The 27845-nt window shown below is 37.9% G+C and overlaps 1 protein-coding gene across 11 annotated transcripts in view; it reads left to right on the top strand.

Moving 5' to 3' along the window:
• Nucleotides 1-27845, top strand: part of CTNND2 (catenin delta 2) — a 644010-nt gene that overhangs the window by 471997 nt on the left and 144168 nt on the right. For all 11 annotated transcript variants that reach the window (XR_011807716.1, XR_011807715.1, XM_072034965.1 and 8 more), the window contains 2 exons: nt 6335-6467; nt 26928-27141. Coding sequence is in view for 9 of the 11 variants with exons in the window: in XM_072034965.1 (XP_071891066.1) it covers nt 6335-6467; nt 26928-27141 (347 nt within the window). In the remaining 2 variants the exon portion in view is untranslated. The remainder of the gene's footprint in view (nt 1-6334; nt 6468-26927; nt 27142-27845) is intronic.

The following is a 27845-nucleotide window of genomic DNA, read 5'->3' as shown; positions in this document are numbered from 1 at the left end:
AAGTATGCTTGAAAAAGGGAACATATTTTAGGGAAATATTTCAAATACCATTCCCAATCAATGAAGTATAAGATGTTCGCTTTTGTTTTAGAATCGGAATTATAATAGTTCAGTGGGAAAGGGCCTACAGAGGTCATCTAGACCAGCTGCCTGACCACTTCAAGGCTAACCACAAGTTAAAGCATGTTATTATGGGTATTATCCAAATGCCTCTTGAACCAAGGGTAATAGAATCCAACAGTTTGACCAGCAGCCCTAGAATCACAGAGAGAAAAAGACGGAACAAGCGGTTAGATAGCTTCTTTGTGTTTTTATCACAATCCTTGTCTTTGGATGATCTTTAATTTTTTTATTATTATTTTTTGTATTAGTTAGGTTTAACATCTTGTCCATCATGCTCTTTTTAAATGTACTAAGAGAAAGTCCTTAATGGGAGATCCCTATAGTATTGATATATTCCCTTCCAAATAGTTTTAATAGAAGTACATCTCTCCCCTTAAATGTGGGAGGTAGTTCTTTCTTTGATCTTCTTTTGACTCTTGATTAGTTCTCTTTGTGTGTGATCCTAAACTATATATAATTTGTTTTTTCCTAGTACTACCAGAAACCTATTCTCAGAGCTCTCCTTTCACAGATGAGCTGAAAGAGATTTTCAGTCTTTACTGAATTTTGTAGGGGGTAAAAAAAAAAAAAAAGTAAACAGAAGGGTATATCTCTGTAGGCATAAGTACAGCAAAAATCTTGTAGGCTGGCATTAGCAATGCCAGAAATCTAGGAAACATTATCCTTAGCACAGATTGAATTGTATTTGCCCTTGAGCACCACTTCATATATGATAACCTCTCCTTCACCAGTCTGTAAGACTGTCTCACACAAGCGTGCTTATTAAGATAGGTAGGTACCTACAGATAAGTCTGGTTTAAACATACAATTTTGTAATAAATATATTTACAGATTGTGCATTCCCTTTCTTTGATAAGTGCTTGGTGGTAGTTCAGTCTTTGTCAAACATATGGCTCTTGGTGGCAGGCATCTTCACAGCGCTGCCTTTGGGGAATGCTGCTGAGATTGGAATAGCTCTGGGTGTCAGGACTTGCCTATGCCAACTGCTTGATCAGATGTGAATGTTCTGCTCTAATAACATAAATTAGAAATAAGAATCCAAGCTCTCATGAAATTTACTGTGACCAATGGGTAAAGAGTATACGGAGACATCACACCTGCTTCTCAAATTCTCTGTGAGGATTCTGATTGGTATCCTTAGTTACCAGCTGGACACCTATGTTATAAAACTTATTTTGTACATTTTTGAAAACAGGTGCTTAGGTATCAGTGCTTTTGGTGTTTCTTTTCTGTGTGTCATCAGAATTTGCAGTAGGAAAAGAAAAAAAGAATTATTGCAAAATTCAAGCAAATATTCAGGTGATGTACATACCCTGTCCTCAACACAGCACCTTTCAGCGATCCCTCATAGCCAGTGCAGTTAGCTGTGTTACTAACAATCTCACTTATGTTTGCAGTCTGTATCTCCTTTCCCTGTGATGGTGGGAGCAGGAATTGGTTTCAGTGCAATAATTAGTGTCCTCATTCAGACTGGATTTCTTGGTATTGTTGCTTATACTGCTCCATTTCAGATTTATTGTATCTCATGTCCAACTCTTACCTGATTCTCTTCAATTGATCCCAGACAATATTCTCTAAGCAAATATACATGTAAAGCCAGCTTACATATACATGTAAGTCAGTGTTCCCCTTTGGGTCATCTTCCACCTCTTGACAGTAGCCTACCACAATCCATGTCATTAGTCACCACTTCCAGCTAAAACCTTTTGAAGGATTCAAGAAGAGATTGGTCTTATACTCCTAGAACACAATTTCTGTCAAAGAGACAAGGTGGAAGGAACACAGTGCCCTGGTTTGGTCAGTCCCCTCAGATAAGGATGCTTCCTAGTACTAATGTACTTCTACAACCTGATGAACTGTCTGGAGTGTATTGCAAATGCTGCTTTCCAGCCAAAGCTGCCAAGTTGTTGCACAGCTACAATTTCCTTGCACAAAAGCCACACCAACACCAGAAGCTGTTAGCTGTCCTTAGCTGCGTAGTGTTGGTATTCCCAGAGCAATGTAGCCAGTAGCAGAAGATCTTGAAAATGCATATGCTAGCTTACTGTTCATTTTTGGATCGATTGCACAGATAATTTGATAGGATTTGCAAAAATTGCATGCCATGCATCTCCTCAGATTTACTGCAACCTTCTGGCTCCTTTCATCATCCATGTGTATCGCCTCTCTCAGATTTCATAAGCATGGGGATGTTAATAAATGACACACAGTGGTTGCTTAGGTTACCCAATAAATTTTAAAATTTTGCTTAATTCTACTATTATATTTTTACTAGGGATTGGAGCCTCTTTTGTTGCCAGCTTAACTCATTTGCATGTAGCACAATATCGGATGTTTCACAGAAATGGAGATAGATTTGATTTTCCTTATCCTTTTCCCTTCCTTTAATCAGACCCTAATCTTCATCAAGTACCAACTCTACTACTCTATCCAAACTCTTGACTTCTACAATCTACTTTCCTATCCCTTCCAGTTTTTCTCTCACTTTTTGTTTTACTCTCCATTTTAATAAGTATTTTTTGTCACACAGATATGCCTCAAGGCCTCTGTCCAGTAGACTTCATTAAGTAGCCATCCTAACTATTCATAATTAACCTGAATTTTAAAATGTGCATACTTACTTTTTGAAGTAAATTTTGTTAATAGAGCTGCAAGCTTGCTTTTCTAAAATGTAAAATCATCTTTCCCTACCTCATTTTTTCCCACCTAGAATAGACTGTTAAAAAACAACTGAAAAATATGATTTCCCAGAAACTAGTCCTCCCTGCCCTGAAGGCTGCTAAAATTATCGCAGTTATTCAAGCAACATTAACTGTTGACAGAAATTTTTGTTTGTTTTATATAGCTACCATATTTCATTCAGAAACTACTAAAAATATAACAATCTTAGAGACCATCTGCTTGAAATGACAGTGCTTACCGGAGCTAAATTTTGTTAAACTTTTCTGCTTTGTTCATTCTCTCCCCTAGAACTGGTTACATGACAATATTCTGTGTTAAAAGTTTCTTTTTGGAATTAATTTTCTTCTTAAACCCAAGGTACACACAAACATTGCCAAGAAGTATTTATCCATCACTTACTTGTCAGCTTGTCTTTTAGGAGATCAGAGGGGAAAAGTAAGCACAGCCTTGTTTTTGTATGTAAATATCATATTAAGACTTCAGATTCATTAGGACAATTAAGTGTGCCTTTGATTAAGGGACCTTTTCCTTTTGCCCTTTGATTGCCTCTTTTCTCCTGGATTCCAAGATACGACAACAAAGAATCTGAGCTGTATCATAGTACATGGTATACTATTGCACATAATGCTGTTTGGTTTTGTGTGTGTGTATTTCTTTATTTGGTTGAGTAATACACATATTAAGGAAAAAATTTCCTTTGGGATGCTATTTGGTGTTAGAAATTCCAACACTTTGAAGTATAGTTACTTGGTTTAAAACAACACCTTTCAAATGTTCCCACTCGTTGTCTGGTCGTACAAGCTGTTTTCTTCTGGTATTTTATATCCTCTCCAAAATACCAACACCTGCACTAGGGATCTAGGAATGAGAATAAATTATAAGAGCAGCTCAAATAATGAATTGCTCATCAGTAAGAGGTTTTGTTTTGTTTCATTTTTTCTTTTTATGTAAAAATATTTTCTGGATGATTTCTAGTTGGTTGAGAGCCATGTATATAGGAGAGAAGTCTAGCATAGTTGAACTCCCTGTTAACATTTGTTAATACCTAGGTATCATTACGGTGAGAAAGTATAAGAGGAAGCTAACACATCAAATAACGTTGTTTGTCACTGCCCTCTGTCACTTTATGATTTGTTAATGACTTTGTTCAGCACATTGTTGAACAGAAATAAGTGCTTAACCAAGTAACTTAACCTGTAGAGTTATAGTGAGCTAGCATATGCAGCAGATGTAGTGTTTGTCATGCCATCATCTTCAGCTGCAAGCCCTGATCTCATTAAGGGCTAGATGTTAGCTAGTGTTCCTCTGAGAGGAACTATCTAGCAAAGTAGTTGGTGCTCAGTCTGTAAACCACAGGGTTCTCTGAATCCTTCCAAGCACCATCTCAGTTTCTGAGTCTGTTTGGTGAAGGCTACTCAAGTCTCCCAACATTGTGAGGCTGTATTTCTGTAAGAAGTGTTTTGTTCTCCTCAAGAAGATACTCATTGTAAATTAGGTATTTTTCTGTGTCATTTCTGTGAACTATTTAAATCTTGTTTGTTTAATCCATAGTTATTGTCCTTATCTTACAGATGAAACTGCTTCCAACATCATTAGCTGCTTAATGTCCCAGTTTGTTCCTAACAGCTGCCAAAGTTTCTAGCCTTCCCTAATATCTTTTCATTGTTCCACATTTCCAAAATATCAGTTCAGTGTTAAGGTCTTTCTGATCTATGGTCTAAAAGTCTCCCTTAGAAGCTTCCCAACAGTCTGTGTTGTCCCAAGGATTCACTGGAATAGTCCGCACGCGATTTATTATTACACTTCTGTTTTCTTTGCATTAAACACTTAATGTGAAATGTAATATTTATGTCTTAACATCTAATTTGTCAGAGCAGAAGCAGCAGATGAAATTCTGGGTGTATTTTTCTACATCTATTTATATTCTAGATCTTTACATAAAGATACGACTGTAACAATAACTCAATCTGGCAAATGTTCTGGGTGAGAAAAGAACAAACAAAAGAACAAATAACACTTCTCTTTCATAGTAATCCATTATTATTGTAAAATGAGTCTTGTTTCAATGAAATGTCTTGGAGAGCTGTCACATTTGAGGCGGGAGATGCCTGAGTTTACTTGAGACTGCAGAGCTACTATAAGCTTTATTCAAACACAGGTGGGGGACTCAACACAAGTTTGGGGAGTCAACTCCTTCCACTTCTTTTAGGTACCTAACTTACACACCTAAATTGGGTTTGTAGTCGTAATGGCTGCTCCACTGAAGAGAAACAAACCAAATGGAAATTCAGTGCTGCTTGCTCTGAATTATCCCCTGGTGTGGCTCTTGTGTGCCTCCAATGAAGACGTGAGAGGTTTGGCTTCCCAGGTGCCCCATGCAGGGATCCCAGCTGAATGCTGAGGATGAGGTGGTGTCAAATCTCCTGTTGCCTCCTACAGGGCAAGTGGGATGAATGTGGCCAAGGCCAGAGAGCCCTATTCCTGTATTACCTTCTATGTGCAGCACTAGATGGAAGGTGATGAAAACTATTCATATGGCACAAAAATTAGCCCTTAGGAAGAAGGCATGTGTGAGATGAAGTATCTCGTGCAGAGTGGCTGCATGCATGTCTGGCTTTCGGGACACAAAGCCCAAAGCTATTTTCATGACTCCTTTTACCCAGAGATACAGAGGGGACAAATTACCTGCAGAGACAGGCTGATGTTAAGTTCGGCTCTGGAAGCTGCAGAATGCCTGCTGGGGCTTGTTCAGCACACTTGGGTTCGGTTGTTTCATTTGATGCTAATGGCATGTCATGCTTTGTAGGATTAAAGGACACTGCAAACACTGAGTCATTGTACTTGCCTATCTGCTTTAGGTTGGGTAGTATTAATGAAGACTTAAAAGTAATCAGTTGTGTAACTGTGTATTGTATAACTGTAATGTTTGTAAAATTATATAACAGTATGTATTATGCAATATATAATACAAATTTTATAATATAACTTTAAGCATGGACCATATCTGGCAAAAATAAACTGAAACACAAAATAGGTAATGACTTCCTATATAAGAGCATTTTTTTATTGAATAAAGATTGCAGTATGTAAAAAAGACTTTTTGACAAAATAACATTTCTTAGCAAACCATTTAAGAGTTCTGATTCTAGCACTCCATATTTGAATTTTAATAGAAACAGTATAATGGTGTAAGCATGGATCTTTCTCTTCTTATATTAAATTTTATATAGCCCTTTTTACTTAAGGAAGTTTAGCGCTTAGAGATGTAATTCCATAAAGTTATTTATTCTAGCTATATCTTTACTCTAGCTATTCTAGCTTTATCTTTTTTTTTTTTTTTTTTTTTTTGTGTAGTACAGTTTAGAATGAAAAAGTAGCTTAATATTTGATTGAATCTTCACTTTGAAAATAGCAGAAAATATTAAGATTTTACCTAGACATGTATTTTGTCTTTCTGGCCAAACTGTTGCCACATTTATCCTCTAACAGCAGAATTTTTGCTGAATCTTTCATGTTTGTTTTCACACAGAGAGTTTGGATGGCGGGATCCAGAGCTTCCAGAAGTTATACAGATGTTACAGCATCAATTTCCCTCAGTACAGTCCAATGCTGCAGCCTACTTACAACACCTCTGTTTTGGAGACAATAAAATAAAAGCAGAGGTAAGATCTGTAATTCTTTTATTTTCAACTGTGATGCTGTCTGCCATTTATCCCCACCATTATTTATATGTATTTTTAGAAGAGTTACAACAGAAATCTTGTATATGTGTCTGGACCAATTTTTTCAAGGTTTCACTTAAGTTACTTGTTACTGTTAGAGAAAGGAAGATTACAGAAAACATTATTGTCACTCATTTGGATGGCTTTTTTGGTTTTGGTTATGAGTATTTTGGTTGATTGCATACCATTTAAACACTATCAGTAGTTGTTTCTAAACAGCTAGTGGTATAGTCTTGATCCCACTGAAGCATTTTGTTAGGATTTTCATAGACAGAAGATTGGACACTAATACAAACGCACACAAAATGAGAAATAAACAAACTTACCGTGAATCAAAGCCTGCTTTAATGTACAACTGTGTGACTAGTGATTAATTTCACTGGGTTTGTAGCTTGAACTGTGATAGTTGTTCTATGATCTTGAAATTCAGTGCAGATTGTACCTAAAATGTAATTCAAAAGGCAACACAGACTTTGTTCTGTACCTGTAACTGATCTGTACATCTTGCTTGCTTGTTCCCCATGGTTGATGGGACGAATTCAGCTTTTGGCACAAGTTAAAACAGAAAGAAGGCAGCACTGAGGGATCTGACAAACACACAGGAGTCAATTAAAATTGAATGAGTGAAGCTGTTACCAGCCCCAGCTGCCTCCCTGGCCCTCTCAAAAATACTGCTAATCAGGGACACGTGGAGTGCACATAAATCCATGCCTGTACTGGCATCCCTTACCCTGGTATATAGAGGTGAACTGAGATCAAGATCTGCTATTACTTGTTTGTCTGAGCTGTGAAGTGATGCTGGCTTGCCAGCCCTCGTTACCCTCTCACTCAGCACACTGCACACCACAACAGCTTTCCCTTTGGGGCTTTTTCTTGCCGGGGAAATTCCCAAGTGAGTAGGTAAGTGTACTGTCTGTTGGCATTGGCAGAGCTGCACTGTGTGCATACATCACCCCAAACATCTCAGAAATAATAATAATAATAAATAATAAAAAAGTTAAAGAGAAGAAAAGAGAACTCTGTTACAGGTACAGCTGAAAGTTTCAGTACACACTCTCCCTCTACTCTTTTCTCCATCCTTAGTTCACTAATTAGTTTCTCAGTAAAGGAATTGATCAGTCACTGAGAAAAGGCAGTTAAATGACTAGGGCAATTTGTTCATTGTACAATCTGTGCTTCCTCCTGTTAGCCATAGATTGAGAGCTCTTAGGTAGCTATCACATTTGAGGGAAGAAAATGGTTTGATTTTTCTCCCTAACTATTAAGGGAAAAATCACCTATAAGACTAGCTCTGTTGTCAATGTGACCCATGCTGTTAGGACATCAGCCTTTGTAAGCTTTGGACTCATCACCTGGGAGGGTGAGAGTTGTCCTGGGTCTGGCTGGGATGGAGTTAACTTTCCCTGCAGCAGCCCACACAATGCATTGCTCTGAACATGTAGCTAGAGCAGCAGTGGTATCACACCAGTGTTGTGTCTGCTGCCGAGCAGTGCTGGCACAGCTTCAGGACTCCCTCTAACGCCCTCCAGAGCCACCAGGCTGGGGGTGGGCAAGAGGTGGGGAGGGGACATCACCAGGGCAGCTGACCTAAACCAACCAAAGGGATATTCTATACCATGTGATGTCACACTCAGCAATAAAAGGTTTCCTTTCCCCTTTAGTTAAATTAGTTTGTTTTCCATTAATAATAATTTTACCTTATTAATTTCTTTTCATTTAGTTAAATTATCCTTATCTCAACCAGTGAATTGCTTTTTTTTATTTGCTTCTTCCCCTCCTTTTCTGAGGAGGGGGAGTGAGAGAGTGGCTGTGGTGGAGTTCAGCTTCCTAGCAAGGTAAAACCACCACAGAATATAGCAACATCAAACAGGCTAACACAAGGCAGCTCTCTGCAGTGCTTCTCTGAAAAAGGACAGCAGATGAGATGAGGATTTCCCACTTTATTTGCTATTATTCAGGGCTTTGATGTACTCCTCTCACTATAATAGGTAAACTGTCTTTGGAAACAAGCCAAAATCCATATTTTTTTCAACAGCTCACTGGAGAATAAATATTCATTCAAACTTCTAGTACTGTGAATTTTTTTAAGAAGACAAAAAAAAATGTATCATCGTATTTTCTAATGCTTTATGAATCTTTTTAAACTATAGCATGGAATGCTACCAAACTATTTTATCTGCATCTATCTCCCTATAGCTTTTAACCAGAAGTACATTTTGTGTTTATGCCATGATTCAGCCAAACACTTAAACATTTTGGGTGTGCTTCTTGGGATCAGGAGCTTCCCCAGGGGATAGATAGCATGCCTAAGGTCTTCTTAGGTTCTCCACTGAAAAATAATTTTTTGAGGAGCCGTTTCTGTGAGGAGATCAAAATTCTGTCAATAACGGGAATGTTATACCAGATCTCAACCCCAAAGTCGTCCAAATTTGTACTAGGCTTTTGCCCTGCCAGAACTTGAGTGGTTCTGCTAAACCTAATGGGACAAAGCACATGCTAACTCTTAAGGATGTGTCTGAATTACAAGCTGAAAGAAGATGCTAAGTAATAGTTGTAGTTGTAGCTCTAGTTGTGCCACCCATGATGACAGGGAAATGCACCTGCTCGAATGCCAGGTGGATAGAAAAGAAGCTCCAGGACTAATTTTTATTTTCCTTGCAACCTATTTTCAAATTAGTAATTAAGAAATTGTGAAGTCCAAATGTGAGTCTGGGATTACACAGCTGAAAAATTCCTATTCTTTTGAAGCATAGAAAACTCTTTTCTTTCACCGAATACCTACATAGCAAATAACTTGGACTAAGGAAAGAAAACTGCCGTGGTGGCCTTTCAAACTCTGGAGAAAGGCCAAACATAGGAACATGTAAATTAAGAAAACTGCTGGTGTTTCATAATCCTGACAGTAAGTGAGGGAAAGCAAATTGGCTGAATTCAGTAGTTTATATAAGTGTTAATGTGTAACATAGCCTTAAACGTCATCATGCACACACAGAGAATTAATATTACTATGCAACGATTTAGACCGTGGTAGTGTGAAATTTGAAATGCAATGTAGTTGTTAAAGTTTCAACTCTGGAAGTTACCTGATAAAAAAAGTAGCATTCATTTACTTATCAATAATGAACATCAAATTGTCACTCTGTAATGAAAGTCTATTTTATCATGTAGTTCTAGAAATAACGATTTTGAAATAAATTCACTATTATTTTAAGCATGATTTATGCTATATTGTCTACCAAAAAGGTGATTAATGATTTTTCATCAGAACTTGACCATTCTTTCATTCTTCCAGTTTTGTTTTTGTGTAGTGATAAACTTGTCCTACTCTTAGGAGCATTTAGTGATATGTTATAAAATTCATCCAGATGTACATGGAGGTCTGAAGCCTTTATATTCCTTCTGAGTAGCATAGCATCACCTAAAATTTAGGCAAATAGGAATGGAAAGCAGCAGCTGAGACTATATACATTTCTGATATGCTAACACCTTTTAGGGTTTTACTAACATGTTTTTCTGTTCTAAAATATTTTAATTTCTGTTGCTGAAGTGTGGAAAGCTACCCCTTGTTTCCTCTCTGTCGTCACCAAGAAAAGGAAGTAGAAATGCTCTATAGAAGACAACCTTGAAAAAGAAATTCTGTCCAAAACACCAAGTACGGCTAGGGAAAAGAATTTTTTCATCTAATCTTGATTATGTTCTTTATGTTAGGTGTTATTTGTAACCCACATGTTGATCTCAGGATTTCTTTTAAATTTGATGATATCACTCTAAATGCATCTTTATTTCTGCATAAGCATAAAAGCCCTGCTCGTTCTTTTCTGCAGCAGCTCCTTCAGACCGATGAGATCTGCAAATGCCCTCCTTTAACTCAAAAGACTTTCAGACAAAGTTGGTAACTGTTTACGTGAAGATGCTCCAGGCTGGCTACAGAGCTGTTGGAAGTAATTTATTTTTTCAAGCAGACTCACACACAAAATAATAATAATAAAATAAATAAACTTTCTGGAAACTTCTGGAGTGAAATAGGTTTTAGATTTCTATTAGAATTTTCGTTTTTCCCCTTCCAGCCCTGAACATGCTAGTACTATGTAAATGTGATAAGCAGTGACACTTGGTAAAGATGGTATTGTTACTGCTTGAAGATGCTGCTGCTTTATTCAGCTCAAAACAGTTCAGTCTTTATTTAAAAGTATGATTGCAGCTGCTGGTCTCACCTGGAAGTTTTCCTCACATGCCACTTCTGAATCTCCTTAAGTATTGCTGGCTGTAAGACGATCACTACAGCTGTTGTCAGTAGCATTTCTAATTCTCTACTGGTATGCCCTGTGCTTGGTGCTTAAGTGGTGCAACAGACTAGTATTAGAGCAGAGTTGAATAACATTGATTATTTTTGCTAATATCTGAGAGTTTTTCTTTTTTCAGAATAAAACAACAATCCTAGCTGAAGATCTCACATACGTGAAAGGGGACATAGGTAGGGAGAAGGCTAAAGATTGTAAATATTCTGAGGCAGCCCATTATAGATAGCCATCATAATTCTGAAAGGCAGAATTTCAGAATGCTTTAGAGATTTATCACGTAAATTAGGCTTTCATTGATAACAGTGAAGAATGCGACTAGAATGCAAAAGGAAAGGAGGAAAGGAGTTTAGATCAGATATTTGAAGGCAAATGCAAAGCTATCAGGCAAAAGAGCACAAGAAGGGTCTTTCAGATCGCATTTTGTCCTTAAGAGAGGGCTTTTACACCAACAATAGTGAGATTGTGTGCAGAGCCAGAGTAGTTAGCCCTGGATGCCAGAAAGGAACAAACATGGGATATAGGAAAAGAGCAGCATTTTAGATTAGTCAGCAGAGAACATTTCTTTAAAAGAGCACATTCTATTAAACACAGGATTCATTCTTCTACAGCAATTTTTCTTCCTGTAATGACAGCTTACTCCTTTGTATGAGGTCGCCATATAAAAGGATTGAGTTGTGCAGTTTCACACGCCAACACCATTTCACTCTCATGGAACATGGCAACCTGCCATCAGCTGCAAAGGTGTAACAGGTCACTCAGGGTTTTTGGCACCAATGACTCCCTTCTGCAAGCTAGGAAATTAATTTTAGATATCAAAACCATAACACGTGGACATCCTTATCTCAGGAAAACTGTGCAAAGATGCCAAGAACACTAACTGCTGAACTGTCCTGCCTGCAGCCTTCCCTTGCATCCCTAATAAACCCTGATGCATTGGACAGTTTCCTGTTTATCTTGTATAGTCACTTCACAGTCTTAGAAGAAAAGTATCAGTCCAGACATTACTGCATGGAGTTCAAAAAATGAATGATTGCATGCCTAAAGTGTTCATTTTCTCTTGCTCAAAACCATGATTCATGTTCATTTTGTCATTAACTTTAAGTGTTTCTGCATCTTCTCCTATGAGTTCTTCAGAATATGCCCAGAACCTTTTCAACAAGGTCCCACTGTTCTTCCATATGTCATTCAGTGCGCATAGGCTATGAGTTTAGTAACTCATTTATCCTCATTATTTTTATAATGTTGCTGTTGATGTCATTTGTGAGAGCTTGATAAATAAATGTTTTTCTTTCTCGTTCGCTACTCTGGTAAGTGCACAGTAGCCCATTTGATTGAAATGGAAGATGAATCACAGAATCACTGAATGGTTTGGGCTGGAAGGGACCTTAAAGATCACCCAGTTCCAACCCCCTGCCATGTGCAGGGGCACCTCCCACCAGACCAGGTTGCCCAAAGCCCCATCCAGCCTGGCCTTGAACACCTCCAGGGATGGGGCATCCACAGCTTCTCTGGGCAGCCTGTTCCCTCACCACTCTGATGAACATAAACAGTGTAAGAAAAACATCTTGTTGTATAATGTAAGTTCGTCATCTTCCAGGATATATTTTATTCTCTCCTGTATATCTTTTACTTCAGTAGTTCATGTAATTGCATTGTTGTACTAACTTTGATATCACCCATAGTGCCACCAGACCCATGATGGTCAAGGATACTTACGTGCCTTTCTCTAGAAGGGCTTTGTCCCAGGGAGTACATAACACGTAGTTTTGGGTGATGGACAAATGGTTCGTGTGTTGTGACTTCTAGGTCTGCTAGCAAACATTGTCAGAATTCATTAGTACTTAGTATATGAAGGATCCTGTGGAGAGGTCAGAGGTACTCTCATCATCCTTGCCTTCCAATAATGTTCTTCTCCTGTCTTTCCTTTAATATCTCTTTAGTTAAAGGCTGGAATTTGGCTTGTCCAGTTGTAATACTGTCAGGCTTCTATTAGAGACACAATATAAACTCCTTTAATCTCTTCCTGAAAGATGATACAGACACAGCATTTAATTTAAATGGAAGAAGTATCTCATAGGTTATACTGAAAAGTAATGAGAAATTGCAGAGACTCTAAAACATTTGCTGCAAGTGCATACTTTTTCTACATGTTTCTTTGTAGACAGAGATAGAAGACAGAGATAGGGAAAATATGAGAAAATGTCATAAATGATGTACAGATGAGGTAATCATGTATACCGGGGTATATCTGAAATAAATCAGCTTACAGTGAAAGCATATGACTAAGGTTCAAGCCCTAGGTTCATTTTTAGCTGTGTATTACCATGGGCTCTCCTGTAAAATGAGGATGATAATTTTATTCTACTTATTTTATTTTACTCTTCTCAAGGGTGATAAGTTGGCAGAAACAACCTGTCGATAAGACAACTGTGCAGTTTCAGGTTGAAAAGTTTTGTGAGGGTTTTCCCACTTGGCTTGCTTTCAAGGTACTTTTGTGAAATACCCAAATGGTGCTGAAATGCCAAATCCTTCTCTTTGATACGGACGCTTGTGAGAGCAGAGGAGCTCCCTAGCTGAGCAGCGAGTGTGTGAAAGGCTTATCCCATGCCTCTGTTTCAGTGCTTAGGTATGTCCTTCATGCATGGCAGCTTCAGGAGGTGGAAAGTTGCCCAAAGGAGGCGTCAGTTTGCACTCAGTGTGGATGGGCACAAAATCCTGGATCCTTTCTGGCAGCAGGCTCTTGTATAGGGCCAAAATCCCTTTTGTTTCCCTTCCACATGGGCTGGAGGGAAGGGTGCAAGGCTGCATCCCAGTGGTCCTGATCTGTCCTGTTTGCCTGGCCCAGTGGCTCCTGTGCCATTCTCTGAGTCACATTAATTTAGAGTGGGATGTAGGGACTGAAGACATATTTACCTCCATCCTACTGGACGACTGATAAAGCACAAGTCTGGAACATGTTGCAGCCAACTCCTCTGTTTTGTTAGGTTTTTAGAAATTACACATTTTTTTCTTCCTATGATCAAGATCTCATCACTCAGATATGGTAACTATGACTTGTTTCGCCTATTTCCTTCTTTCTGTGTGAGAAGTTTTCTTAAAAGCAGCCTTTTTGCTGTTGGTGGTTCTTGTTTTTTGTTAATTAGCCCCTTTTGATCCTTTCTGCAGAACTACGTAACCTCTCACAAACTCTCTGCTCCCTTCCATTTTATTTATTCCAGTAGTCAGTGGTTTAAGGTGTATTTCTGTGTTAAGGAAGGCAGATGTAATCAGTCTGTTTCTCCAGAGTATAACAGTGATTTCTGTACTTCAAGCCCATCTCTATTGATATATGTACAGGAGAGTACAGTTTATAGCATTTTAGTGACTTTAGCACTAGTTTTAGGTGTCTGCTTTGGATGTCCCTTTGTGCTGTCTCCCTGATACCCTCATTCCTCTTTTAGTTGAACTATGTGGATAAAAAAGAAGCACTAACTCACCCTCTGTATCACAGCCCTCTGACTGACCATTTTCCCTCTTTAATACAAAACTGAAACAGATGAGGCAGAAGTGGCTTTATTGGTCTAAACACAGTAGTCTGTGTTATCATTGTTCTTAAGACTGCTTATACTGATAATGGGCTTAAAATATTATTATTTAGAGTAATGATAATAAAGAATATACTTCCATTCACTAGCATTAAAGTGTTATAATTAAGTGTCTTCTAATCTAAAGTGCAGTGTTGAGTTCGCTTTAGTTACTAAATAATGCTTATCAGAATATATCAATCTGTTCTTCTTGCTAATAAATTCCAGAAACGTGGTTCACTGTAAAACGACAGGCCTTTTCACTCTAAGTTTTTAAAAAAGCATGAGCCCACCTTTTAGGAGGAGAGAATTAAACTGGTCATCTTACTTTCAAAAGCATTGCTGAATGCATTTCTCTGATCAGTTTCACAAGTTAGTTTATGCACTACAGCTTTGTGACATTTATCCCTTCCGACAACACAGTGCATGTCTTTGCTTTGTGCACAGTCTTTACATGCAATTAGACTGAGTATTAATGAATGTCACTGAGTGCTGTACTGCGTGTACACAACCTGTTCTTTCTGTACAGAGTGGCATTTTACACTCTAGGGTCCCTCAGTGGTCATTTAACCATGGTTACTCTCAATTTCGTTGTCAGGATATTGTGCCGGAATTATAATAATAATTTATCATGTGCCTGGCATATTTCACTTGATACAACTGGGAAAATATTACAGTTGTTAAATAAACAAGTTAATGACAAGCCCCACCAGAGTAACATTTGGTTAAAACAGAAAATAGAAGAGTTAGGATGCAGACTGAAGGCTGCTCTGCAAAACAGTAGCAGATCAGCAAGGATCAGTTCTCATCTTTGTTCTCCTCTGCACTGCTAAGGACCTTGATTAATGCTTTGGCTTTGCTTTGTTCACATTTTGAAATTATTCCTTTTGCAAATCAGCCTCAACTGGGAATAAAGCATCAGTCATGTGAAGTGACGTGGTTTCAGAAATAAATAAACAAAAGTATACAATTTCGTAAATGTTATTGAAAATCTAATTGTAGTTAATTGCAGTTATTTTTCGAGTTATTGCTAGATAAGCAAAATTTAGGCACTTTGCATACTTTCTGTTTTCAGTCATTTTGCACAGTGGCATTGTTTTCATCTCTCAAAAAGGCTCGATGAAATGAATTTACAAAGTGACTGAAAACATTATTATTTTGCAAAATGATGGGCTTCATATTGAGAACATGTATCAGTATTTTTACCACTCACCCCACTTTATGCTACTTTTCTGTTTCTCCCCCAACACCACCCCATTATTCCCTCTCCAGATGAGAGTTTTGCCAGTTTTGCCCACTCTTCCCAGAAGCACCTCTGAGATACGTTTTTCTATGATGCTAATAAGTAGTCAGTTTGCCTCTGAATAAGCAACCTCGTATAAAAGAATTTTAGGCAATAAATTCAATTAGCCAGAAAATTCAGATGTGAACATCTGGTGACAATGCTTTTCATGCCATTAGGAGGAAAGAAAAAAAACGGTATTGTGTGCAGAAGATGAATGCCTTCATGCTACGTCTTACGGCTTGCAGCAGGTGCAGAAAGAACATCGCGGTGTTCCTTGAACCTCTCTCATCGGCCTGGGAAAACTGTCCTGGTTGCATTGAAACATTTGTAAAAGCTTTGTCTTTTGTATTTGAAAATACTAGGCTGTAGGAAGGAAAGGTAATGCACATTGAAAGGCAGCGTCATCTGACATAAGTAATATGGTGTTCCCACATTGTGAATGGGCACTAAATACATCTGCAGCTTTTTGAAAAAGCATAATGTTCTAGTGTACATTCCAGGGATTTTTGTCCATACATAACCCTTCTGCCAATTGCCTCTCTGATTTATGAGGCCAGTGTATGAATGGAGGAGATTACTTTCCTGTTATAGAGCATACTTTTTTATTACTGTTCTCATCACGCAACAAGCCAAGGTAAAACTTCATACACACTGTATATAAATAAAGGAGATCAATATCAATATCTGTAATTTGATGCTTTCTCAAGATACCTATAGTAAAAAGGTTGGCAGCAAAATGATTTCAATAAGGTCAGTGTTAGTCCTGATAGAAAAGCTGCATCAAATGAAGCGTCTAATGTAAAGACCATCAGATGATCATCAAAATGTTTTTAAAAATACAGAGGTGGCTGTCACTTAACTATTGAGAGCAGTTGCAGCAGAAAGCACCAGTTTCTAGAGTCATGAGGATGCCTAAGGCTCTGAGATTAAAATTACTACCTATCTATCCAGCCACTGAAAAAAAATGTTTGAAGCTACTTGAACCAAAGAGTCGAAGTAATCTTGAAGTAAACTTGAAGCAGTGATGCTGAATTTGGTCCTGCTGTTCTAGATTCACACAGGCATCGCTCAGAGAAGAGTTTGTCTCATGCCGCAAAGAAAATAAAAGCATAACCAAGAGAAATAAAAGCAAGGTATAAAAATCATCCATTCAGAAGTTTGAAGCACGGCAGTGCATTTTGTACTGATCATGGACCTGATTCTTCCCTTCTCCTCATCCCAGAAAAGTACTGCTTGAATGATAAAAGGCTGCCGTTTTTAAGGCCGGTGTCTTGTACAGGCCTCGGTTCAGGCAGAAGAAGAAATACATTTGATCTGTGAGCTGTGGTTTGACAGGTTATTTGGAATATAGTAACTTTTTTAGTTTCACAAAAAGGTTTGATTTGTTCCTGCATACTTACCTGTATAAAAATTAAGGATTTATAAATCTGGATAAAAATTGTAATACCCATTGTAATACCCATTCTGAACCTTCTTTAACAGGTCTGAGTCAGACCATTACATCTGAGCTGTTGCTGCCACTGTAGTTGCTGAAGAGCAGATGGGAAATACTGCTCACCAGTGTCACCAGCACTGCTGGATCTGGCTGGGTACTTCCCCAGATATAACGCAGATACATGGTTAACCAAGCAAGGAACTAAAGAAAGGGACATAATTTGTACTCCAGACACAAGTATTACAGGTTTGGGGTTGTTTTCTTGTTGTTTGAAATTGCTATTTTGCTATTCTTATGTCCAAGACAACTGAAAAATTGCCACAATTCACAGTCTTGTTTCCAAAGCCATATCATAGCAGAAACACAGAGGTAGTCTACCATAAATGAAAGTAGTGCCTAATACTATGGTACATGGGGCATCAGAAGAAAGTTGTGAGACATAGAAAAGAAAAGGAACTTGACCAAGGCAAAGGAAAAAAAAAATCAAACCCATATAAGCATGTGTTTATGTATACCTAAAACTTTGTATATTGAACTGTGAGCATTATGAAGTCTATAAGATGAGAAAGAGACAGATGCTTGTGCTGATTTTCACTCTGTTTATAATAGTAGTGTAAATGGGGAAGTGTAAGAAAGGTTATGTAGTGCAGCTTTGTATTAGAACTCTTGAATTACACATTATAGTCGTAGCTGTGCCATAGCCTTCCTTTGTGACCTTAGACAAATAATGTAATTTTACTTGCACAAGTTTCTATATATCAAGAGTATTAGCAAACCTTTCTTACAAAGGCACGTGTTGTGAGAATACATTAACTAGGTTTTGAGACAGTAACTATCCCCCAAATATCTTATCTAAGCTAGAAAATTCTTATGTGACTGAGAGATTCTTTGGAAGATAAATACATCAGTTAAGATAATACTTTTTGTTCAAGTTGCAGTAGAGAATGTCATGGGAGCAGAGGTCATCAGGTGGCAGTATGATACTTGATCTAGTAACTGTTTGTAAATGTATTTTTAATCTGAGAAGTAATGGTCTGTTTATTCTGTGAGGCAAACTGCCTGAGATGGATACAGCATGTCTCAAATACGTACCTTCTTCAATTTTCAATTAGAGTTGAAATGTCAGATGTTTGTCCTTAAACGCCAAAAAAAAAAAAAAAAAGGAATTGTCTGTGGTCTTATATGTGACCACTGTTCCATGATCGTATTTGTGTTTATGTTGAATAAATCCCGCTAGTAATATGCTGAATTGAATATAGTTAATTGCCACTTCACAAATTTTCATCTGACATTATGGTTATGTTCTCTGGTGCTGTTTGTTAGAGTATTTGAACTACTGACCTACTTCATTTGTCTAAAGAATCTAATTTTTTTTTGCAAGGAAAGTGTTGAGTTTTCTGTATCATATTTATCTTCACAAGGAATCTGGCCATAGGAGTTAAGGGGATGTTCTTAGGTGAAGTATGTATGTTGATTTATTTTTCCCAAGAATAAATGTAATCCTTCATACTCAAAGAGATGCTTAATTCTTTTTTAATACCAGAGAGTAAATGATCCGAACCCTTGGCATTAATCATCATTTTTCATTTAATTTCAGACAGTGGTAGATCACTGCCTGAGTAATGTCTATGACTTTTGCATCCTAAATTAATATTGCTGTCGCATTATCTATTGAATGCATGCTGGTGAACCTTCTTTAATATTGTCTTTTTCAACTGTTTCAAAACAGAGAGACCACAAATTTAAAGCAATTAATTTCAATACTTTCTGGGGGCTTTGGCTTGTTTGTATCTTCCCTAATACGTGTGTGTTTGAGTCACACACCCCCAGTGATTCAAAAGCTGAAAAGCCTGGTTATTGCAAGTCATTATTGATCTGTTCATTTTAGGCGATGCTGCTTTGGAGAGGGGGCTTGAAAATTGTCTTCCTGATACCTTCACATTCAGGCTTGGACTTCAGGTCAGCCCTGTGCCTGCAGATAGGAGTATTATTTGGATAATCCTATTAATACTGGATGTTTAGTTTTAGGATAGGATTCTTGCATGGGCCTACAAATTACTATTTGTAATGAGTATTAAGGTAAATTGCTTTACTGTAGGTAACTTGTACCTAGCCATAGAGTTTTCTTAGTTGTAAAAAACAAAATCATGCTAAAAGCTTAATTTATAATAGGCATAGCCTTCCTACTGAGGGTGAAAAACAAACTGCATCACAGTATAGAATACATTAAGGCTTACTGACTGAGGAGGCAGCAATTTTTCAGGGCAATTTTAGAACATAATTTTGAGTCTCCTTCTGTCGGAACATGTTTTTCTGTCTGTGTTGACCCCACATATAGATCCCAGGATCTAAAGATCTAAAGAGGTCACTTAAGAGAAACACAGGGAAAAACAAATGTATATTTGGTAACAGAAATAAATATCCACTCCCAGATGGAAAACTTCTGAGTATTGACCCTGTGCTTTGAGTCATGTGTCACATAACCATTTCCCCAAATAACAACGTGATTTCTTCAAACACAGGAAAGAAGTTCCCCTCTTTTTCCACGTGCTGCAGTTTAGCATGTGGAGAACAGTTCTTATTCAACTTAAAGCAGAACATTGTATATGTACCTGTGGTTGAATTTAGTTAAATTATGCCTGTTGGCAGCTTTATGTCACCTTGGTGTCTGATCTAACTAGTCCTTAATGACAGTTCTGCAAAACCGTTCTTAAATGGGACCAAGATCCAAACCTTGATTTAGACTCCTTAAACAAATTAGACTTCTGAGCTAATGCAGCAATTTGCATAACATTCCACTCTATTTTAAGCTGAAATTGCTCAGCACTTTTTAAAACCTGTAGCAAATTGCTTTGCTAACGAGACTAAATCACTCTATGATGTTGCAGGTAAATTGGTCTGCAATAAATCTCACGTGTGTTTGCAATGTAAGGACTTTGCATTGTCTACCTGCTGCTCCATAACCATTTCAAAAGAAATAGTGAAGAGGAATTATAGTTCAAACCAATAATTTTATCTTAAGAGAATTATTGTCCTGAATATTATTCCCTTATCCTATTTTGATGAAGATTTTTCTCCCATTCAAACACATTCTAACTTTTAGGAATCAGCTTTTGGAGTGGTCTTAACAGTTACCAGTGAGGCTGCACACTTTGCAAACCCTTCTCCAAAAAAAAAAAAAAAAAAGTGTTTTTCTTCTTAGATGAAAGTTGTTTTTAATAAGGTAAACAAATAGTAAGTAATGGAAAGTTCTCGTGGGAAGGATTTCAGATTGAAATACAAAAAATAGATATGTAATAATGTTATGGATACTATATACAGCTGGTCAGTGTGACCAAGCTGCTGTGTGGGCATTGGCCTATTGGACTGGCCTGTAGCACTGGTCTGTAAGGAGGTACCAGTGTGCTAAACTGGTTATATGTAGTCAAGGAATATCTCATAAATACGGCACTGCCTGTCATTGTCAAAATGCCTTTGGCATTTGGTTCTGCCTTTTCTCATCCATGGAGCAGAATTGCTGGGAATCCATTTGTGTGTGAAATCATAAGCACTCATTTTGCTAGTTGGAAAACCACTCCCAGCATCTACATACATTAAAACCAATGATCACTATAAATTTCAACAACCAGTCTTCAAATGAATTGTGCTTTTAATTTGGGGTCTATTGGATATATACCATTATCAGTGCTAACAGTCAATTATTTTCCAATTGCTGCATATGTAACACAGTGGCATTGGAAATAATTTTACACGTTTAAACACTTACACTTTGACATGCTTTCTTAATAATGGAAATGTCACTGAATAAGTGGTGGATGATGTGTGTTATGTCAATTAAGCTGACAATTAATATATGTGATGTCTCAAAAGGCTTGACTGTTAGATTATTATTTTTTTTTAACTTCCTTTGGATGAAGAGTTATTCAAAAGTAATTGTTAAAAAGAATATTGAAAGTGAATATTTAGCCATGAATTAATCTTTGCGTTAAGACTGGTGCTCATAATGGCTCAGCACTTACAATCTCCTGTTCCCAACAAGATATTATTTTAGAAACACACTTCTTTTTTTTTTTTTTGGTCACCTATTCTTAATCCACCTCTGTTTCCATTATATTTTACTTTGTGAAGCATGGTAGTTAGAATTCAATACAGAAGAGGATGTTCAAGTTATATCTACTGGCAGCATTTGAACAATATCTCAGATGCCCACTTGCTAAGTATAAATAGAAGAGGAAGGGTGTTTTGATTTCTACCACAGCAATATTTTTAGGCTGTTGGAATGCTTCATTATCTAACAGTCTTTGGCTAAACTGGTTAAAATTTGAAGTTTTACTTTTCTTTCCTTTTTATGTCTCTAGCTCTGATTTTTACAGCTTTTTAATGGATGGAAGAGGCAATTTCCATTATGCAACAATTGAAAGAGAGTCTTTTCTTTCTCTTCTTTACTGCTGGGAGGAATAGAATATTTTTTATTTCAGCATTCATTGGAGTTCAAAACAGTAATAATAGTGAAAACACCTAATTCCTATTTGCTTTGACTTTGCTTCTGCCATAAGCAACAGCCAAATGTGAGGGCTGTTTTTCTGATAACTTTGATACATGGAAAGATGACTCACCTTTATTGTGCTCACATTTGGAAAGTTATCTCTCCTTTTAAGTAGGAGAAATAATACTTTTGATCGTAAGTCAAAGCAGGCATTCTGCTTGAGCTGACAGTCCTGGTTATCCTCGCTTTTAGGGCAAACCTTCCTCTTCCCCAGGGAAGCAAGCCAGTAGAGTTTTCACATCCAATTGTTAGACTTTAAATAGAGAGCCTGGAGGAACAGCATGGCTTCTGTGCTGAATCAGTGACAGGTAGCATGTTTTGTCAATTAAGGTCATGGACTGTAATGCTGTTACTGCTTACACTTGACAATAATTCAGTTTCAAGCTGTGTTATGATTTGTACAAGCTTCAGCATGTATTTATCATGAAAAATAACAGGGAAATTAAGAAGGCTGCAAAATATCCTACAATACTTACACTTTTTTTTATGCTTTTCCCTTGGGGGTCTCATGTTCATAAATTGTCCTTCTGACAGCTTTTAGAGCACAGAAAGTATTCTTGGACTAGAGCACTCTCAAAAAGAGTAAAGGCAATATTTAACCAGTGTAAAACAGAGCAAGAAGATACCGAAAGCTGTAGATCCAGTCATCTTTCCCAAAGGGAGCTAAATATACCCAGGGAGAGGTCCCTCGGTATTTTTTGAATGTGGCTCTGTATTTGATCCACAGACTCCAGTATTTCTGTTGGATTCGAGTAGTGCTTGAGTGCCACATAACTACCTCCTGGCTGTAGTAGTGTTCCAAGTCATTGGGACCAAACTCCACCTGCTGCTTGGAAACGGAGCAGGACATGTTATGGCATTGCATCAAAAGGTAGACACTTCTCCTTTAGACTAGGTTAAGGAGCCAGCTGGTGATTCCTCTTGTCAGCAAACATGTAAAGCTGAACATGTAACCCAGTTAAAATTTCAGGCATAGTGCAGTATGTACTAACCTCAGTTATATACTTACCACTTAGAAAGCTCTGGTTGAACCTCTCCAAGCCTTTGAGTGGTTTCTTTGGTCATCAGCCAGTGACCTTAGACCTGGTCTTTGGTACTGTCTCCTGTTCTGCAGGGTTTGTGAATGAGAGCATGGTTTATTACCACTCCCATCTCACCTCTGTTTTATGCTGGACAACCATTAACCAGAAGTTCTCACAAAACAGGGGTCTTTGCATTCCAGGTATCTGCATATCCTTCATGTCCTACTATTCTTTTCTTTCCACAAATCCATACAATCTTTTATATCAAATTAGGAAAGCAAGCTATCAAATAATTCATATGCTAAAATCATACAGTAATCAAGTATATCAGCATTGATTCTGACATATTGTAGTACGTCTTGTCTGATCCTCTTGTCGGGTTAAAAAAGGGACAATATATTCAAGGGGGAATGAACTTTTATATGAGTGGCTGAGCTTAGATGTGCTGCAGAAGCAGACAGTAATTCTTCTGAATTCAGAAGTGACTGTTTAGGAATTGACCTGTGTGAGAACAGAGTTTGTCTTCTGTATTCCTTGGTAACTTGGTACTATGCTGATTATGTGGTCATAGTAGGTAAGTAGGCTTTGTTATATTCTGTTTTCCTTTCCTCCAGATGTAGAAAGGCCGTAGCTACTAATGTGTCCATAAGTACTGCGGTAAGAAACCTTCTATCTGTATAGTCAGGAGAGAGGCAGAAGTACCTATCAAAATTCTCTGGAGGAGTGGGATTTAATGCCCCAGTGGTGTAAATTGCTGTTTATCCACCCATCCAAGTATTCTTGGGAAAGACATCTGGCAGTAGCTCTGTTGAGCTCACAGGAGCCATGACAACTTAGCTCCACAGAGAATCTGCCCAAAGAGACTCAGCAGGTCAGAATTATTCTCCTCCAGACTGCAGCTGTAACTCCATAAAGGACCTGAAGAAATAATTTAAATTTTTTCTTTGTCTCAGTTTCTGTAAGTGTGGACAGGTTCTGATAACGTTCATCGCACTCTCATGATTTGTGAGTAGTAGTTAAACATGCTGGAGAATATAGTATTAATCAGCTATATCATATGTGATGGAAATACAAAGATGTGGTGGGACTTCTAGGAAATAATTGGCTGTTGGAAAAGCAAAAACAAAGCAACAGAGTAGTCCAGGTAGAGAACAGCATCAATAACTGAGCTCCCAGTGGTGAGGAATGAGCTCCTCCCTTGCTGCAAGCACGACATAGCTACTTTGCCAAGTGTCTGAGCTTGGAAATTCAAGGGAAGTTTGCAAGATAAAGCTTGTCTTTCCCAGGTACCAGTAGGTTCCTTCTACAGTAGAATTGAAGAAAATTTGTCAGGTTAGGTGAAGTGTTATATATCATCAGTTTCATTTCTGTTGTATTACTTTTTTTTTCGTGACAGAAATGCATTTTAGATGAATATTTAATTCCCCTGCTTTTAAGAAACTATCTTTGAATCACTTCAGTCCACTGACAACTTGAGGTTTAGTCAAAGTATGAGTTGCATGAGATGAACACAACTGGGCTGTGCATTACCATGGCTGAAAAGGGATGGTACAACTCAGAAATAGCATCTAAATGTGGCAGAAGCAGATGTTTTCACTTTGAAAGGAGCAGAGGACAACAAAACTTGTCACGTGGCTGGTCACTAGGAGATGTAAAATGGCTTTCACCTTGGGACCAGAGCAAGGACCAGGCTCTGGTGTCCTCTGTGTCCAAGAGGAAGAGTGGGAAAACAGCACAGGCACAGCTTGCTGCCGAGCAGTGGCTGAGCCCTTTCCTGCTTCAGATACGTTACGGCAGACTTTTTGCTCTGTAGTTAGTATTTTTTCTCATTCCTATCATCATACATAATCTTTTTTTTTTTTTTTTTCCAACCATGAAGCGGTTAAGACATTCATTCAACATATTGTGCTTTAAAAATATAAAACACAAAGATCAGCAGGCGGGTTTTCATTCTGTCGTTCCTGATATTACTCATCACACCAGAACAACTTGTATGTTTTTCAATGGCATTTTTCTTCCATCAGATCTTATCTCTTTTCAGAGGTAGAAGTGTGAAGCTCAGTGGTTGGTTCACCTTTTGTAGTACTGATGCATAAATTTTTGTTTCTAGTCTGTTTCAGTAAATGTCATCTATTTTGTCATGTAGGTGGCTCTTCATGTGGTTTGCTTGGTCTTGAAAATCTGGTTAAGCAGGGAAGCAAATGTATTTTAATCCAAAGATTAAATGTTGGTAAATTGTAAAAGGAAGGAAACAAACAACGCCCCAGTTCCCGCTGCCCCCATCCAAACTCCTCCCAGATAAATGTGGTTATTAATGCCTGGCTTGGACAGGAGCAACTGATTCCGGTGCACTATTAACAGTGGTAAAGGTGTGATCTGTGAGATGCGCCACAGCACATTTTCTCTTTGATCTATTTTCCTGGTTTCTGAACTGCAGGGTGTCACCATTTTTCTGAGCAGGGGAAACACAGGCTCCTAAATGGATCAGTGCAGTGTTATGCCTGCAGCTGATAGACGGTACCGATGTCCATTCCCAGCGCTGCACTCCCCGTGTGGCGCTGGCTGCTGCAGCCGTCCAAGTGACTGGGGTACTGCTCGGAAGGCTGGACATGATAAAATGACTACTTAAGGGAAGATGTTTTAGTTCATCTTTAAATAGTAGCTATCACTTTGGTGATTAGCCCAAAGCTGTATTGTAAACGTATACACGTTATAACAATTTAATACGGTAACATCTCAGTATATCTGCTTTTTAAGCATGAAACTGCTCTATTATTGGGTCTTTCTATTATTTATTATAGAAATAGGAATATGCCAGATAAGCTGGTAGAAGAAAAGAGAGAGCTTCTATTTGATCAGTGGGTAATTTTGTATAGCTCAATTTTGGAAACTCAAAGTCTGAATCGTTTTTCCATTTATATTTGCAGTGAAGTTTGTGTTAGGTGTATGAAATGCTATATATCAGTTATACTTAAATATTTTGAAGTTAGCAGATAGAGTATGAATTTCTAATAAATTTTAATGTGGTTTGGTTAACCTTGTCCTTCTCTCAAGCCTCACCCTTGCAGACAAGCCCAAGAACAGTTACACAGCCAAGAACAACTACACAAAAATTTCCAAACTTTATCATCATAAACTTTGATTCTAAAAAAGTCTCACACTTCTCTGCAGTTTTGAAAATACTCTATAGCTGCCTCCTCTATGATGTCTTAGGCAGAATATTAATAGAGATAGTAAAATGGCCAGGTAAAGTGCCTGGCTTGCTTTGAGCCTTCGACAACAACCCACGCAGTGAGAAAATTTTTGACAGATGTCTTTCTAACTCACTTGAACTTAGTACTCCTTGGATCTTAGCTACAAGTCAGTCTGGTTTCTTAAAACTAGATCCAGGTTTGATTATTGTTTTTAGAGCAGGTAGTACCAGAGTACCCTCAAGCTGGATTTGCTGCAAAATATTTTGTAATAAGTTGTTCTTGAAATTCTTGACATCCTTGATCATCTGCTTCAAATATTTTTGTTCTTCCTGTAGAATGATATTTTATATGAGATATTACATTAGAAACTTACTTCGTAGGCCACCTTAGGAATGAATAAAACTTCTCTCCTACATCACTTAAGGGTAACCCTCAAACTTAATAAAATGAACTTTCCATGATTTGTCCATCATCCTTGTCTTTCTGTTTCTGCAGTCTTCCTCATTTTTGACTTTCAACTTCACTTGTAAGACTTTTTTTTCCCAGTTTTGTTGGTATAATATCCTTACAGGTACTATAGTAGCTGCGCACATTCCAACTAATTAAATGCAAAAGGAGGGACTCCTAATAATGTTACTGAATTGAGATTTTTTGTTTGTTTGTTTGTTTTTAATTTGCAGTAGTCTTGTGGTCTTTTCCTACAGTGCGTATTATCTTTAACTTGTGACGTGTTGCACTCTGAAGCAGATGATGTTGCTCCAGCACAAGAGAAACCCTTGCCAAGGCAAACCTTGCCGGACCATGAGAAATCTTGCTGAAGCAACACTTTTAGCTGTTTTTTCAGAGGTTTAAGTTTGTCATTGTATGGTTAAATTGCCTCTGAAAAAATAATACCAGGATTCAAACGGGTGTAACAGAGCAGCTTTGCAAGGCTGCCATCATACCTTTACTGGAGCATAGCTTACATAAACCACACCTTAAGTAAATGGGGGTAACATATGTAATGCTGGTCTTTATTCCCTAATGTTATGGTTATCACTTTGGCCTGTTTCAGATAAGAAGACAAGGCGGAATACAATTACTGGTGGACCTATTGGACCATCGGATGACAGAAGTCCACCGTAGTGCCTGTGGAGCTTTGAGAAACTTGGTATATGGGAAGGCAAATGATGACAACAAAATTGCTCTGAAAAACTGTGGTGGTATCCCAGCATTAGTACGGTTACTCCGCAAGACTACAGATTTGGAAATCAGAGAACTGGTCACAGGTTTGCATCTTTCGATATTTTTTGTTCAAACTCTATGCAGGCCTTACAAGCATAGATCTGTGGTGTGTATCAGTAGCTCCATCAGTAACTTCTTGTTTCATTACCATCTTCCTTGCTGTAACAAAACACTTCAAAGACTCCTGGATGTGTGTAATGTATGAATAGCTTTATTCGATATTATGTAGTCTGTTCTCTGGGGCAGGCATGGTTCCTGTTACAGTTCCTGATGATTTTACTCTCAGCCATGAATGCTCTTGCAGGAGATGCTCCATGTACAGATGTGGAATTGTGGGGCAGAATCCTACCATCAGCTGTGCTCTGTTCTCCATCCAGTCTAGTGTAGGGCTGCCCATGAAGAAGTCAGAATTTACTGAATTTTCTTAGACACTGTTAATGATTTCTTTTGTATTTCATGTAGTGAGAAGGATGGTTTTGTTGTTGTTGCTTTCAAATTATCTTGAGGCTTCGAAAGGAAAGTGGAAAAGCATGCTGGAGAAGATGGACAGCATCCTCTTCTGAAGCTTTTTTTTTTTTTTTTTTTTTTTTTTTTCCTGAAATTTGATATCATGGTATGTGATGTATGTTAGGTATGTTAGATGTAGGATGTTCAGGTAGCGGTAAATTTTTTTGCTCACTAGAGTAAAATCCAGTATTTTTACGGTTGTTCGAGCTTTTTCCCGTATGAAATTCAGGTTTGTTTTTTA

The sequence above is a fragment of the Anas platyrhynchos genome, chromosome 2, assembly GCF_047663525.1.
Source record: "Anas platyrhynchos isolate ZD024472 breed Pekin duck chromosome 2, IASCAAS_PekinDuck_T2T, whole genome shotgun sequence".
Lineage (NCBI taxonomy): Eukaryota > Metazoa > Chordata > Aves > Anseriformes > Anatidae > Anas > Anas platyrhynchos.
Note: the sequence above shows the minus strand (reverse complement) of the source record. Positions and strands in the feature narration are given on the sequence as shown.